At 35.6% G+C, this 17,816-nt stretch overlaps 1 protein-coding gene across 1 annotated transcript in view; it reads right to left on the bottom strand.

The window, feature by feature from the left end:
- Positions 1 to 901: 901 nt before the first annotated feature.
- LOC144972046 (uncharacterized) overlaps positions 902 to 17,816 on the bottom strand; it is an 18,050-nt gene continuing 1,135 nt past the window's right edge. The window contains exons 2-4 of the mRNA XM_078913133.1: positions 9,524 to 9,789; positions 7,792 to 8,121; positions 902 to 2,272 (exon numbers count right to left, since the gene is read on the bottom strand). Coding sequence (XP_078769259.1) covers positions 2,081 to 2,272; positions 7,792 to 8,121; positions 9,524 to 9,789 — 788 coding nt within the window. The 3' untranslated portion in view covers positions 902 to 2,080. The remainder of the gene's footprint in view (positions 2,273 to 7,791; positions 8,122 to 9,523; positions 9,790 to 17,816) is intronic.

The following is a 17,816-nucleotide window of genomic DNA, read 5'->3' as shown; positions in this document are numbered from 1 at the left end:
CGTTATATTTGTCTTCAAGCGCAACAAAGGATTATTTATAATTACCAATCAGCTGTCTTTTACACCTTTTTTCACAACAATAAAATGTGCGAAAATATGTTGCAATCGTTGAATATTTGTTTCATTTGACGCGTCCAAACAAGGCCATCTTCATAGTTATCGTAGCTACATAGTTGGCCTTGGTCCAAAGCATTATATTTAACGATTACGTATTTACTTAGAAATGACAGGGCTTTCCAATGAGAGGGGTGGAATGATATATACGATTCTTACACGCTTGCTTTTTGGAATTCCGGACGTGTTCACAACCGCTTCACGGGCTTGCGAGTGGGCGTTGGGAACAGAGTTCGAATTTCAAAACGCAAGAGTGTAAGAAATCTTTCATTCTACCCCTCTATCCATTTCGATTTCGTCATCCATGAATAAAAGACATTTTCAGAAATATTTAAATGATGCTTCTTTTTATCAAAAATCTAATTTTGTGAAATTCAACCTTAGACAATCTAACGTCACAAATTATTATTGTAAATTTGATATCATTACGCATTACTATTTAGGGAGAGGGGTGGAATGATATGCAGTTTTTGAGCTTTTATTTGAATTTTGGCCCGAGGGATGAGCCCGACCTTGTGAGGACTATCTCCAAGGTTTCGAAATACTCAATAATATTGGTCAAAAACTCTAGTATAAATGCCAGGTTGTACAATTTCCTATACAATAATCGTTAAAGGAAGTAAATATGACAATATCAGAAGAGTAAATATAATTTTCAAGTTTCAAGTAAGTCGAGATTAGAAGTAGATTCCAGTTTTATTAAAGTGCCAACAACAACAACAACAACAAAAACAAAACATATTTTAAAAAAAACAAAAACAAAAAAGAAACATCACACTGTAGCGTATTTCTCCCCTTTGTTTTTATTATTTAAGTGACAAGTTATGGTGACCCAACTCAATATTATAAGTTCAGCTCGGCGCGAGGTGAAAAGTTAGAGGTCAATATGCATTATTTTTGACTGGTTTATTTACTAAGACGAAGACGAAGAATAGAGGAGTGTTATAATAATATCTGATATCTAATGTTTATAAATACAATGATTTTTTTTTTAGATTACAGTCTCAACTGTGATAATAATACCTGAACGAAAAAAAGAAGAAAGAAAGCAGGTAGAAAAGTGTGTTGAAGTAATTGCCTCAAAGCATCTGCTTGCTGTCAGAGGATATCGATTTTCAGGTAGGACAGACGTGTTAATCTTGACACCAACAAGTGGTAAATGTAAAGTTGAATTGACCCAAACGTTAACGTTACCTTAATCTAACAAGACAAGCTAAACGTTAACACGATTTAATTTTTGTTATATCACTTAATCGCACAGTAATGGGAAGCCGAAGTAGCAACGTCACACATTCATCTCTTCCGGTTTAAAACTTGGAAGTTTTTAGCCAGTTCTCCGGAGGACTAACAATGAATAGGCTACATATTTAATCAAAAGGTGGGATAACTATTTTAGTAAGCAGGATTTATAGACGTGGATGATCTTTATTGGCGACCAGGATTTATCTACGCTAGAAAATAAGGTGCCATCACTCTGAAACCAGAATATAAATTGCACAAGGTATTATTCAGTCCTCCGGGGGTGGTTTCCATTCGTATTTTTACATCACGCTATTGTTCCCTATTTCAGGCTTTAGCATTTTTTAAATGACCTTTTATATAGAGCAAAATCCACTAAATGTGCTCAAAGCGCTTTACAAGGGATTCCTGACCAACAGCAACATTTAACATTTAGGACGGAACATGACGCTTGTTAGGCGATGTAACTTTTTTTTTCGGACAGAGACAATGCTGTAAACGGTCAGGTACTCATTTTACACCTGAGTACGGTGAGAGAATGTGAGTAAATAGCCTTTTTCCAAGGACTCAACTATGCACCGAGCGAGGCTCGAACCCAGGACCTTCCGATCCGGAAGCGAGTATCATACCACTAGACCACATAGCCGCACAATTAAGTATTAAGATAATGCCTGCTCCGATTTATTTTGTTTAAAAAGCTACTCCTAAAAATTTGTTAGGGATGAAGTTAATCTCTTTCTGTCTTATAGTAGTAATGGTGAATAAGGGTTAAGCTTCCATCTGGATTTTTCTTCACTTCCACCTTGTGTTTTGGTTTGTTGTTGACGTGGTTGCGGTGTTGTTCATCACACTGGACATGACGACGAGGTCGACAAGCTTGGGCGTGGTAGTCATAGCGTTTACCGTGTTTGCACTGGACCTGGTGATTAGAATAGAATGGAAGGGGGGATGATGTAGTAGTGGTGCTAGCTGCGAAAGTATTTGATTGTGATGATGAGGAGGAGGAAGATGATGATGACAACAACGATGATAATGATGATGATGGTGATGATGATAATAAGGATGATGATGGTGATGATGATGATGATGATGATGATGATGATGATGATGATGATGATGATGATGATGATGATGATGACGACTACGACCATTATAAAGATGAATACGACATTGATGATGATGATGATGATGATGATGATGATGATGATGATGATGATGATGATGATGATGATGATGATGATGATGATGATAATGGTATTCATGATGATGATGATGACGACGACGACCTTAAACCTCTTCTCTAAAAAACATACAAGCAAGTGTAACTACCTACTCCATTTATAGGTTTTTCAAAATCGTCCCAAACCAGAAAGACGTTCGTTCAATCGTTATGTAATGTGTACATGCATTGAAAATTATAGTGTGGGAGAGATGATTGATGATGATGATAATGATAATAATAATAATAATAATAATAATAATAATAATTAATAATAATAATAATAATAATTAATAATAATAATAATGATAATAATAATGGATATTGATAATCGTAATAATAATATAATAATAATAATAATAATTATAATTATATAATAATAATAATAATAATAATAATAATAATAATAATAATAATAATAATAATAATAATAATAATAATAATAATAATAATAATAATAATAATAATAATAATAATAATAATAATAATAATAATAATATAATAATAATAATAATATAATAATAATAATAATAATAATAATAATATAATAATAATAATAATAATAATAATAATAATAATAATATATAATAATAATCGTAATAATAATAATAATAATAATAATATAATAATAATAATAATAATAATAATAATAATAATAATAATAATAATAATAATATAAGTAGTAGTAGTAGTAGTAATAATAATAATAATAATAATAATAATAATAATAATATAATAATAATAATAATAATAATAATAATAATAATAATAATAATAATAATAATAATAATAATAATAATAATAATAATAATAATAATAATAATAATAATAATAATAATAATAATAATAATAATATAATAATAATAATAATGACGTAATTTAAGATGTTTCACAACTGTAAGATCGAGTATGTGGTAACAGTCAAAGAAACTCAAAACAGAAATAGTTGAGCGTTGATAATCCAGCTAATCGTGACAAATCCACACCTTTTATTTATTCTTTTAAAACTTCCCACGAAAACACGAATCGTATTCAGAATTACGGATTAAAAATGTAAATAAAAAGTGTATCATTGATTTTTCCTGATAGGATAAGGAAGTGTTGTGTTTGGAATAATATCTTAATGCGCGTATAAAAGGGCGTATCCTTGCTCCCCTCCCCCCTCCCCCCCCCCCACTTTCTCTCTCTCTCTCTCTCTCTCTCTCTCTCTCTCTCTCTCTCTCTCTCTCTCTCTCTCTCTCTATCTATCTATCTATCTATCTACCTATCTCTCTTCTCTTCTCTCTCTCTCTCTCTCTCTCTCTCTCTCTCTCTCTCTCTCTCTCTCTCTCTCTCTCTCTGCCCCCTTCGTCTATTTTCTCTATTTTTTATCTATGTACTTGTGTGTGTGTGTGTGTGTGTATGTATGTGTGTGTGTGTTTGTGTATGCGTGTGTGTGTTTTTGTATGCGTATGTATCTTGAGGATCACATCCAACTTTCTCTTCTGTTCATTCAGGCGAAAAAAACCAAAACCGCATGGATTAATCGTCACTCAACCGATAACTAATCACGCTTTACTAAGCTTGACTCTGACTCCAATGTGACACGACTTGCACTCAACTGTTATATCAATTCTCACATTATTGCGACACGGACGACAAACCACGCTTATCAAATCCATAAAGTATGACTATGAATAAAGATAGAAATTACTTATCAGCATCTTTGCAATACTCTGAAAAAAAAAAAAACAACAACTTTTTTTGGCCAGAAAAAATCGATTGATTAAAATGACCCTCATCTTGTCAAAAACTCTCATGCCTTGGATTAAAACTCATGAACCCGGCAGGGGCGGTTGGTCACATTGTATTTAAGGCGGCACAAATCCGAAATACAGAATCAAATTTTATTGGTCTAGTTAATTTAACTAAATTTGACCTACTTTGTATGTGTGTGTGTGTGTGTGTGTGTGTGTGTGTGTGTGTGTGTGGAGAGGGGGGTATTGCAATTGTTTGTCTTTATGTGTGCATATGTTTGCATATGTGCGTATATTTGTGTGTGCATGTATGTGTGTGTGTGTGTGTGTGTGTGTTAGAATATTAATGAGACATACTCACAAAAGAGCATCAATTATCTTGTACAAAACGGGTCTGTTAACTTTCACCTGTTCATTATAACGACTCACAGACGCAGCATGTCCTGTTTCCAACTGATTTCTTATATCTACAACGTTGAAAAGTTTATATTTAACAGCATCTGTGACATGGCTATTTGATTCAGAATGTTTCTTCAGTGCCTGAGAGATGTGCGCAATATCACTGAATCCTCCTGTTGTCCGTTTTAGCTTACATCACCAAAAATCAAGCAATAAAAACAATGAAGCGTTTTACGGCTTTCACTTACACTGGCAGTAAGCCATTCAACAGTTTAAAAATAATCATTAAATCGGCGCTGACTCCCGGAGTGTTAGAAACTAAGTTAAAATTCACTGGTTTGTGTGGACCTAAATCTTTCACCACGATTTTCTCTTGAGGGATAAGTGTCGAAATTGATTTTCAATTTAAAAATCAACATGATTCATGATTGATTACAAATTACAGAAATAACTTTTTAAAATAAAATGATTCAAGAAATCTTTCCAAAGATAAAAACAGGTAGGTTTCATAAACAATGACAACAGCGATAAGACATTTTCTCTGAATACTAACGGTATGACACACAACTTTAGAATAATTGAATTTAAAAATCCACATTAAATTCCAAACGCAAAGCACTTGTTAACTTCATACACAATCAGCGACATCTTTATAATTATACTATTATTAGACAATGCACACAATACAAGTTGAGTAGGGATCGTTGGGAGTGTGCGGGGATGAAGGACTCCGTGGGGTCAGGGATTTTTATTTATAGTACCATGGGGCTCTTCTCGGTGCATACTTTGTTTAATGTTCTTTTTGATATTTAATATATATTTAAGCAAAACCAACAATGATAAAATATATATTTATTGCCATTCTCTTCATCCGTATATCTTAGTGAAGCAAAGCCTCTTCTTTCAGTGATAAAACTGATAGGGTTTTAATTTATCCCAAGTAGGACCTCAGGGCGTGCATCGCTAGATTGGCCGTCTTGGCCTAATTATTTAAGCAGTGAAAGACAATAGTTAGTTGGGGAGGGAGGGTGGAGGGAGATTGGGGAGTGGTAACACTAACTTTCTTCAAGGTACAACAGAGTATAGGATAAGGACAGGACGGCCAAACGAAGACTGGCTCATATCAACAACAAAAAACGTCCCCACCATACCACACCCTCCGCTCATTGTCACCCCGCGTAGGCAACGGGGGAAAGATGAAACGTGCCGATTTGACGCCACCTTCGCGGAGCGACGCACGAGTCATCAAATATTATATTCAAAACAAAAAACAGTATGTGCTAAATTTTTAATTTTATCAAAATTTTAAAATTGAAGTTTTTTGTTTGGTTAACATGCTAATCTACGGAAAATATAGGGCGGCACAAAACAACTTCGCTCTATTGACCGACCGCCAGTGGAACCCGGGATTTCCTTTGTCACAAGTTTGAGTGTTTTTTTGTTTTTTTTTTTGACAAGATGAGGATCACTTTAATCGATCGATATTTTAAGGACGAGTTTTCTGGCCAAAATTTAATAACCGTGTTTTGTTTTTTTTGGTCAGAGTACGGCTTATCTGTCATTCTTCCTATCAAGTATTACGCCTACCATTAGTACATTCTTAAAACCGTTTCCTTTCATAAAGCTTAATACATTTGGAGAGGCGTTTTCATTCAATTTCTTATTGTTAGTAAATTGAAAGGAGACGTATTATTCGATTTAAAATAAGTTCATATAATATTGTAACAGTAGAAAATATTTCAATTGCTTTTATTCTGTCACACCCACTTATACTTCTTTAAAAAGATGCTTCGTGGGAATTTTTAAAAGAATAAATAAAAGGTGTGGATTTGTCACGATTAGCTGGATTGTCAACGCTCAACTATTTCTGTTTTGAGTTTCTTTGACTGTTACCACTTACTCAATCTTACAGTTGTGAAACATCTTAAATTACGTCATTTAGGAATACTCGGTTACAGTACAGACACGTTTGTTTTTTTTTTTTTGCGAAAGACAGTATAGAGAGTTTAACATTTTAAAAATCATTCGACGTCAAAATTGGAATTTTCAAACGCCGAGCCGTAGTCCAGGTTAAATACAAGCTTACAGAGATAATAATAATAATAATAATAATAATAATAATAATAATAATAATAATAATAATAATAATAATAATAATAATAATAATAATAATTACTGAATAGTGTGGTGCATTCAGTCGATCTCAGGATTATGTACGCCCTTTTTTAAAATAACTGATTGTCTATTAAATCAAAATCCCAATTTACTTTCTGTTGATGATTGTTGTCCTATGTGACGAACTTTTTGGGTAAAAAATAAGCCAATAGCCCATTATGGGAAATCGACTGTCACTGATTCTGTCCATCAGTGACCGCTACTATAATGTTACAACATTTCTAATAACTCAACGATCTCTGCGAACACAACTAACAATTAAATCACAATTTTCCGTTTAAGAAAGAAACAAGCCACATCTGTCCCTAATGAATGCGGGTTTTTTAAAATTAATTTGTTCATTAATCAAGGGGTTGGATTTGGTAGAAAATGTATTCATTTAATATCACGAAGTCTCCGGCTCGAATGGATAGACAGGTCGGCAAAAGCAAATCATCTAAAACAGAGATCGAAACGAATCACTTTGCTAGTGGGTTGAGTACTCAATAAACTATCGGGCTTCTATATAAGAAAAAGAAAAGAAAAGGAGCATTTTCTTGCATTGTTACAACCTTAGTATCAAAACTATTAGGAGGTAATCTTGAAAGGGGATTAACGATTGTAATCGTTTCACAAATTATCATTTTTGACTGCCTCATCTTAGCATAAATTTATGTATAGAAATAATCTCGACTCTTGAACATTATTCAACAAAAATTCTGCATCAAACATTCTAAATACTCACATTTCCAGTACGACCGGCAGATGTGGTCATCGAGATTAGGCTCATGTCCTCATTTGTTATGACAACCGTCGTTTTTGACCATCTCATTTTAGCATCAGTCTATTTATAGCAATTATTTCGACTCTTGAGCAGTACTCAACAACAAAAAATAATTAAAAACCAGTTTGAACATTCTAAATACTCACCAACGACCCTTTGTAGTGTTCACATTTCCAGTACGACTTGCAGAGATGATCATCGAGATTAGGCTCATGCCCCCATTCATTCTGACAAACGTAGGTCCACTGTTCTATATCGTGGTAGAAATCGGCGTCCATACCACCGTCATCATTGTAGTTGTCATATTCAACATACTCGACTTCATCTTTCGGATGATGTTCGCTGCTACTGCTGCTGCTGCTGATATCGCTACTGTCGCTGCTGCCGCTGCTGCTACTGTCACTATCGTCTCTGTCATGGTAATTCTCATTGCTCATGTCTTCATGCATTCTCCCGTGGGTTGTAACTGAGTCCATCTGAAAAAGAATCGAGCATTGAAAAAAAAATGAAAATAATAAGCACGCATAAGTTGGCCAGGCTGAGTGCTCTCCGCGGTGCTTCTTTCTAGTCTCCAGTCTATGTGGTCATGTGGTATGGCACTCGCCTTCGGATCATGAAGTACATAGTGGTGTGGAGCCCGGGATGGCTGAGGCCATTCGGGCACCGGGCTGGATCTCCATTAGTCACATATCAGGGCGGACCGTTGAAGGCGCCCGCTATAGGCCCGACATCCGGGATGGTATAGTGACGGTCAACCGGAATTATTCATTTGCCCCCGATATGCCTCAAGCTCCCCACCAACGACAAGGTAGGAGATCCCGGTGCCCCCGTTTCGAGCCGAAATATGTCCTGGCAACCCTTTACATAGCTTCGCTGACTTTGGACAGAGCTGCATATACTTACGAGATGGAAGCCGGTTTGGACGAATTCATTCCCTCGAGGTGGCAGAGATATCGACTCCTCGAAGCTTGGGGAGAAGTTGCCAGGCGTTTTCCACCAGCAAGAGGAGACATTGGGTAGCAGCTTCGGTCGGTTGCTTAAAAGCACGCTTACTACATCAGTGGGGACCTGCCACATGTCCAACATGTGCCCATTGTGGTAACGAGCCCGAAACCGCAGAGCATATCTGTTGAACGGTGCGTTGTGTTGAAGCTTCTGGGTGGGTTTGCGACGGTGCACAGGTGCTGTACCGGAATTTGCATCCTGGATCGATCGTCATAACATAGTAGTGTGAGCACAATTAGGGCTAACCCACACAGGATAATGACTCCGACGACCCGGCATGGCCGTCCTCTGCCGTCCGGATAAAGACATCGGGCACGGACAAATTACAAAGAATAAAGAGAAGAGCCGCTAGACCTACCCATACCAAGCACCCGACGTCCTCTGCCGTTTTTTGTTCAAGTTAAGATAATATCTATTTCGCAATGATAGAAACTATATTCATCCTCCTCAGTAACACAAATGAACCTAATCTAAGTCCAATATTTGTTCTCATAAATTTAGTTTTCACCATCTCAATCACCCTGGCTTTATACCATATTGAGATGGCGAGCCACATATGGGGAAAAAAAATTAAGCTTTAAATTCTTGTTTATTCATATCGTCGAATAGTGAAGACAATCTAACAACGTATCATTTTTTCTGAATGACCGCAGAATCCCGAACACTTTTTGATTTTGGCCGGAACACTTTTAGCTCAAAAATATTGATGAATTACCAAAATCCCGAAATTGCAATACATTCTTGAATCTGATATTTTAATTTAATATTAGACCAGACACGTATGTAAGAACGTGCCAGAATTTGTTTATTTTTAAATTTACCGGCCAAAATGCCAATAAAAATGACTGTTTTTGTCATTGTTCTGGATCTTACCGGTAATTTTGCCCGTTCACGGCGCAGCTTCGATGACCGGCTTTTTTCCAGTTGTTTATGCTGCCATTGACACCAGACCTCTTCATTGGGTCTACATTCATTGTCTTTGAAGTCGATTTGACCTCCATCCGGGCACTTCCTCAGCTTCACTTTTTCATAGTTCTTGCAAATCCAGAAAGATTCGCAACTGTCGTCTTCTAAATTGGCCTCTTTACCATTCTTGATTTGGCATTCGTGGGACGTAACTATATGAGCGAGTACAAGAACTGAAAAGGAAATGGAAGATGAGTAATGAAATCATGACATTCCGATGACGGTCAAACAGTGTATATACTATAAATCTCTTATTATTGGCAGAATAATAGATTGTTTTTGTTTTGTTTGGGTTCGTTAAAAAGGGTTTTACGACGCTTGCAACACATTTAGGTCATTTCAGCTACAGTAAAATGGAAGAAATAGGATAGTCAAAAACTTCTAGATTTTCAATCAAAAGCATACAAGGAAAGTAAGATAAATGGTAATTGTACAACAAGTGAACAGGTGTAGATTTTAAAATAATATGACTATTGTGCATATTAAGAATGAGCCCAAAACGATCTTTGTTATGTAGTTTGTCAAATTATGAGCGTTTCTATTTATTTATAATTGTGATGTATTTTAAATATTGGATACACACGCTGTTTAGCGATTAGTGAAGCAGAGTTTGTTTCTGTGTGAGGTTTTGATGTAGGACCTGCCCCAATATATTCTTTTCCTTAACAAATCAATTTTTAAAAAAAGATGCCAAATGTACTTTTCATTTTAAAGAATACAATGCGCATAAAACGAGGGTAACAGCCTTGTTTGTTATCGTATTAAAAAAAATAATAATCTTTTTAAAAATTATGTTTTTGTTTTGTTTGTATTTTGTTGGGATTTTAAAAAAATTGTAATCTTTTGTTGTTGCTGCATTTTCAAAAATTGGGTTTTTATTGAAATTACGATCCTTGAAGGCATTTAAGCACCAACAATTGCACCTGATATATATATATATATATATATATATATATATATATATATATATATATATATATATATAGTTAACAACATAACATTCTAACTTTTATATAGAAAGCAGTGCTATCGTCCAATTTTTAAAATATATATTATTATGTTTAAATTACTCAAATTGAGTTTTATTTCGTATAGAATGGGGAAAGAAATATATCATCAGAATGGCCCTTGTAAAAATAAAAAGAGTGGCACTTAATGTCATGAAGGACCATTATGAAATTACCATTATCACTTTATCACTTTAAACAACAAGGCCAAGATTTCTCCATCTTCATAATTACCAGTACGACTTGCTACAATCTCATTTTACTCCAGCTATTTTAAAACACTCACAATGCTGTATAACATGGACTAAAAACACACACAAAAATTATTTTTTAAAATAATTTTTAAAAACAATCAAAAACACGTATTTTAAATTTTGGCCAGAAAACTCGTCCTTTAAATATCGATCGATTAAAATGAGTTATTTTAATGATCGATATTTGAAGGACGAGTTTTTCTTCCGTGAAGTCCCAGGTTTGAAAGTTCTTGGCAAGATGAGGGTCATTTTAATCGATCAAATTTTTTAAATACTTTTTTTTCCCCCAGAGTACTGTAGACTGAGTCATAGTTCCAATATTGTAAAACACACCCGCCCTTTGAAGGATGAAATTAAAAAATAAAATGTCTGCTTTTCATTCACAGTTTACATAGACTTTCCACATAGACATAAAAGAAGCGTGCACTGTGAAAAAGCGGTAAGAATATCATACGATTTTTTATCCGTCATTATCTAGAGACATGACATTGACTTTGAAAACTGCAAAGTACCAATTATGTCTCGTTAACAACCTAAATAAGGTCATTGTAACACGCAAATGTAAATCTTTCTTTAAACAATCCCTTAAAACTGTTGAAGGCAGGTGAATACGGATATTGCATAATTTTTTGGGAATTTTAATCCCTTTTGTGAAAACCCATTACCTCTCGTCAGAAAACATTACAGATGTTGAAAAAGAAACGAAAAACAGTAACTTGTTTCCCTAAAGCAATTAGAAAACCCGATTTTTAGAGAAAACCGCTATTTTAAAAGATAAAATAATGTAAATAATAACTTCAAATAAATACATATTGAAAGGTGGGGGGTGGGGGGGGGGGGGCGAAGTGGCCGAGTGGTTCAGACATTGCACTGCGATCCGGAAAGTCCCGGGTTCAAGCCTCGCTTCAGACACAATCGATTGTTCATTGGGCAAGTTTATTAACCCCCAACTTGCTCATTTTGGATAACATGGTTTATTCCTGTTGACTGTTGACATCAGACACCCTGTTTGATGGATTATCTATATTCTTTCATGGAATGCCTAGGCAACAGGATCTTATGGTGCGAAAGGGCGTAATTTAGTTATCGAAACCAAAGTTGTCAAGCCGACAAGAAGTAATGAGAGTCCTTAATTGGATAATGAAAATATTTAAATGCCAAGAGTCAAGAGTCAAGAGACGCTCACTTAGAAACAAAAAGAAGCAAAAGGCGAGGTGACTTAGCTGGAGAAGAGACAAAACAATACCTGATCCCTTTTGGATATCATTTTCTTACCTCATTGGGTTAAGAGAGAGAGAGAGAGAGAGAGAGAGAGAGAGAGAGAGAGAGAGAGAGAGAGAGAGAGAGAGAGAGAGAGAGAGAGAGAGAGAGAGATAAAATGGGCTAGGAATAAATAATGGCCTGCATGCTAGTTTTGTGACATAAGTCATTTTAATAAGCTCTCTCATCACCTGATGATATCCGGGTTTATCACATTGCACTCCTCACAAGTCCTGTTCCACGGGGAAAATTAATATCATCTCGCGACACTTCTGTCGTACGATGAAAAAGACACTTATTATAAATTTTGGCCAGAAAACTCGCCCTTCAAAAACATTGATCGATTAAAATGACGCCTGTCTTGCCAAAATCTCTAATAAAAGGCTCCATACACGCCCGGATATGATCCTGGTCCAGACCCCGATCAGGCAAACCGGGATGAAAACGCAATGTGTGTGGCCAAATACCTGGCCGATAAACCTAGGTACGGTCGATCGCCCGCAAAGCCCGCTTTATTTTTCGAGGCGATCGGCGATCGGGGGCGTGGCAGTATAAAAAATTGGACAATTTTTTTTCGGATTTTCGCTGTTTTGACGTCAGATTCGTGATCAGCGTCGAATTTACAATAGGTTTGATACCAAGAACTATGTTTTTACTCCAAAAATTGATGAAATTAGAAATAAATTTTAATTAATATTGAGGCTATGTGGCCGACAGAAAAGTGCCCCTCCCTGTTTTGTGATGGATCAAGTGGTATGACTCTCGCTTTCGGATCGGAAGGTTCAGGTTTCGAGACCCGCTCTGAGTGGCGCAGAGTTGAGTCCTTGGAAAAGGCTCTTTACTCACATTCTCTCACCGTACTCAGGTGTAAAATGAGAACATGGCCGTTCGTTGTCTTTGTTGGGAAAAATGTCACATCGCCTGACAGGCGTCATGTCTCGTCTTTCAAGTCTAATATTGCTGTTGCCTTGGGACCCCTTGTAAAGCGCTTTGAGCACGTGGATATTGCGCCAAATAAATGCTGTGTTATTATTTTTTTTTAATAATATTTTTATAAATGTTGCGCCAGGAAGAGGTAGATGGCAAAAGTTTCGTTCTTGTTCATCGTAAAACTTATAAAGGATTTCATACAAAATAAAAAATAGTTTTCATAATTTTCAATGTAATGATATAATAATATGCCAGTTCTTTTTTTTTTTTTTTTTTTCCTCCTCACCCGTTGACGCGACATAACGGTCGACCTTGACACAGACATTTAGGATTGGCAGATGCCAAAAAGCCTTGACTACGTGATGACAGGGGTGGGCATTGTAACCTTGAATTATAATCTACAAACAACGCCCCCCCCCAACCCCCCCCCACCCCAAAAAAAAAGAAAAGAGCTGTGTGCGTGTGTGTGGTGGTGGTGGTGGTGGTGGTGGTGGTGGGGGGGGGGGGTGCGAATGCGAGTAGTCCCGAGGAGTACCTGTTTAACCTGCCACGGGAACACTGTCGATTTGTTTTATAAATATAATAATAATAATAATAATAATAATAATAATAATAATAATAATAATAATAATAATAATAATAATAATAATAATAATAATAATATAATAATGATAATATTAATAATAATAATAATAATAATAATAATAATAATAATAATAATAATAATAATAATAATATAATAATAATAATAATAATAATAATAATAATAATAATAATAATAATAATAATAATAAAAAATCTTTATTGTCCACAAAATGGAAAAATTTCCGTGGTCTACGTTGCTTTTAAACTTAAATCGGATTGCAAATGTATTGATGTTATGCGTATTGGAAAAATACTCACGACATCTCCATCGGGGTATAACATATTAACACACAAAACTGCAAACGCGAACGTTCATTGTCTGATTGATATAACTTAGTGATAAGTTAATTATAAAATGCTGTCTAAAAGCAATAACAACGGGTTGACTAACGTCAAATTCATTCCTTCTATTGATGCTCTGTGTTAAATTAAAATACTCACAAAGTCCGCCAGCCAGAAATATCACTCCAGCCCAAAGATCTACATGGAACCTTGAACGTTATAGTCTGATATATTTTAATGAGAACTAATCATAAAAATGGGTGTCAAAAAACAATAACAATGAGATGAGTGACGTCAATTTGGTTCCTTCTATAAATATCCAAGAACTTTACTCACTCCATCCGCTCTCTCCTCCTTCAATACATATGAATCTATTCTCTCATCACTTTTTTTGTGCGGCTATGCATGTGATCTTGTGAAATGACACTCGCCTTTGGATCGGACGGTACTGGATTCGAGTCCCGCTCTGAGTGGCGCATAATTGAGTCCTTGGAAAAGGCTCTTTACTCGCATTCTCTCACCTTGTTCACTGTTAAAATGAGTACCTCGCTGTTTACAGCGTCGTCTCTGTCGGGAAACAATTGCAATATCGCTTAACAGTCATGTCTCGTCTAACATGTTTTTATGTTGGCCAAAGACCCTTATAAAGTGATTTGAGCACCTTTATTGAATATAGCGGTATATATAGCGCAAGTAAATTTTTCTCTCTTTCTCTTTCTCTCTCTCTCTCCTCTCTCTCTCTCTCTCTCTCTCTCTCTCTCTCTCTCTCTCTCCCTCTCTCTCTCGACATGTTAGATTATTATAGCTATTGCTACATATGATGCGAATATCTTGGACGGTTATTGATGCTATGAGTTTAGGTAAAATGCTCGCAACATCCACCAGTCGGAAATAACGTACCGTCATACAAAACTACGAGTAACCTTGAACGTTAAAAGTCTGATTGATATAATTTAGTGAGAACTAATTACCAAAATGACTGCCTTAATACAATAACAAAGAGTGGAATGATATCAATTTCGTTCCTTCAACAGTCTAATTGATATAATTTAGTGAGAAGTAATCACTATTGTGGCAAGACGAAAGATAGAATAACAGACAGTAACTGGGATCGGTTCTGTCGGCCACATAGCCTCACTATTAATTAAAATTTATTTCTAATTTCACCAATTTTTGGAGTAAACACACAGTTCTTAGTATCAAACCTATTGTAAATTTGACGCTGATCACGAATCCGACGTGAAAACAGCGAAAATCCGAAAAAAAATTGTCCACTTTTTTATACTGCCACGCCCCCGATCGCCGATCGCCTAAAAAAAATATCTCCCCGTATGTGGGCAAAAATCATCTGCGATAAACGCAGGGATGGGGTCAAAGCGATAGGTCATCCGTCCCGCTACCAGCGGATGTCGGCGTCTATGGGGGGCTTAAACTTCCTTGAAGACTGTAAGCTTTCTTAGAAAAGTGCATGAAGCAAGCGGAGTTGTCGTATCAGTAAGGCCGCGGGTTCAAGGCGAAATGTATATTCTCTATTGTCTTTTGAAACTTTCCTACACACTTACTTAAAATTCTAGGGTTCCGTGTATTTGGCAAGTTGAGAACAGTTAAATATGTTGATATTTGAAGAACGCATTTTTTTTTTTACCAAAATTTTTTCTTAATGTGTTTGATCAGAGTATAGCAGACTACACAGCCAAAATAGAAAATATTTAAATTTATGATCATTTTGGCTTCCTCCATGCGTAATTTTATATCAATAAAGACCTAGCTTGCATTTGAAATCTCGGGTCTCTGATTTAAGATTTTTTTTTGTACAGACTGAATGACATTTTACTCTGTCAATATGTGACACACCGTGTCAAAGCAGTATTGAGTTTTATTTAGAAAATTATAAGACTTGGTTCAAGTTTAAGTGATTTATTGAGAAAAATATATATAATTAAATTTTGGCAGCGGGTTCATCCCGAAATAATACCGTTTTTAGACGAAAGGTCACATATTACCTGGCGACGTGTACTAATATGCAGGTTTGATAACCTACATTTGTATGGGCTCATTATTGTAATGGAAATACTTTCGAACCAACGCAAAATAGTGTCCATTACAACAATGTTAAAAAACAAGCCCATAATTGCGTTCGGGCACCAGACCTGCGAATATGTGCACGTAGGTCTCTGGCCGAAACGAAATGTATTGCGTTTTGTCAGTGTACAACAATACACTAATTCAAGCTATCACAGTGTTGGTTAATCCGGTCTTTCCGCCTACTGTTTACCTTCTCCTTTACCTCTGCCGTACTTTGGAGAAACCCATATTTTAAAATTTGGCCAGTAACCTCGTCCTTCAAATATCGACCGATTTATATGACCCTCATCTTGGCAAAAAAAAAAAAAAAACAACAACAAAAAAAAAAACAAAACAAAAAACAAACAAACTCTCAAACCTGGGACTTCGCGAATCCCAGGTTTGAGAGTTGTTGTTTTTTTGTTGTTGCCAAGATAAGGGTCGTTAAATCGATCGATATTTGAAGGACGAGTTTTCTGGCCAAATTTTAAAATATGGGTTTTTCCCCGAGTACTGCAGTGGTGACAACCAGATTATTAGCGGGGTTCACGAATATTCTACTGGCTATTCATTATCCCAAAATATCAGCAATAACTACTGACATTTATAGTGCATTTTCACAGTTTCGCGATGTTCAACACAATGCCATGGACCAAACGGACCTGTTTGTCATTATAACATTCATTCCATTCGCTGGTTAGTCCCAAAGCCCAGCAGATATATGACCGAACGCCTTAAAATGGTATTATGTAGTAATTAAGTAGTTGATGAAAAGTGGATTTGAAATTAAAATTCTATCTTATAAATATAAAATGTTACTTGTTTCTTGCTTCAGAATTTATATTTCTTATTCTTAAAGTAAACAAAAATATTTGGCACAAGTCTCATATATCTGGCAACAAGTTCAATTTTCTGTCCTGACAAAATACCGTTTGCAGGTGAAGAGTCATAGATATGTTGGAGTCAAGTTTAAGGTGTCAGAAACGCTGGTGAGCACAATCATGGAAACCAAATGTGAGCACATTTAATGGATATTGCTCTATATAAGAAAAGGCTCAGGCCTAAACTCAATTCAACAACATCCCTCCCCTTACCGCCACAATCATTAGGAGATAAAATTTACACGAATATATAAAAATAAAAGAATAAGAAGCATCTTGCCAGATGGAATTGTGTGTACAGAGAGATTGAATCTTTACAGTCATGGTTATTTATTATATTCAGATGGAAATCATATGCTACAACCGAGGTATACTGATTTAAAGGTCTGATAACCCAAAATGATATGGGCTCATTGAAATACTCTCAAACCAATGCAGAATGTTGTCCGTTACAACAATGTTAAATCAAGCCCACATTTGGGTTCGGTTATGAGACCTGCTAATATGTGCACCTATGCGCAACATATTTAAAATAATACGAGAAAACCGGGAAAAAACGAGTATGGTAGATTATGGTAAAACAAGACGAGTTAAGCATGAAATGAATATACAATGAAGTGACACATAGAAATATCACGCATCAGACTAGACTCAACTTTGAAACTCCACAAAATGTGGCTATTGTTTTGGTGGTAGTAGTGGTGGTGGTGGTGGTCATATGTCATACCAGCGCCAGTAAAAAGGAAGAAAATGGGTTAGTAAAAAGTTCTAGAATTACAATCAGAGCACCCAAGAAAAGGTAAGACAAAGGGGAATTGGTTCAAATAGGAAATAGATGTAAATTCCAAGAGCATACCATCAAAGTACCTAGTTTGAG

The sequence above is a fragment of the Berghia stephanieae genome, chromosome 4 (genome assembly GCF_034508935.2).
Source record: "Berghia stephanieae isolate SIO BIC M18660-M18661 chromosome 4, UCSD_Bste_1.3, whole genome shotgun sequence".
In the NCBI taxonomy this organism is placed as follows: Eukaryota; Metazoa; Mollusca; class Gastropoda; order Nudibranchia; family Aeolidiidae; genus Berghia; species Berghia stephanieae.
The sequence above is the reverse complement of the archived record's forward strand: the minus strand, read 5'-3'. Positions and strand labels throughout refer to the sequence as shown.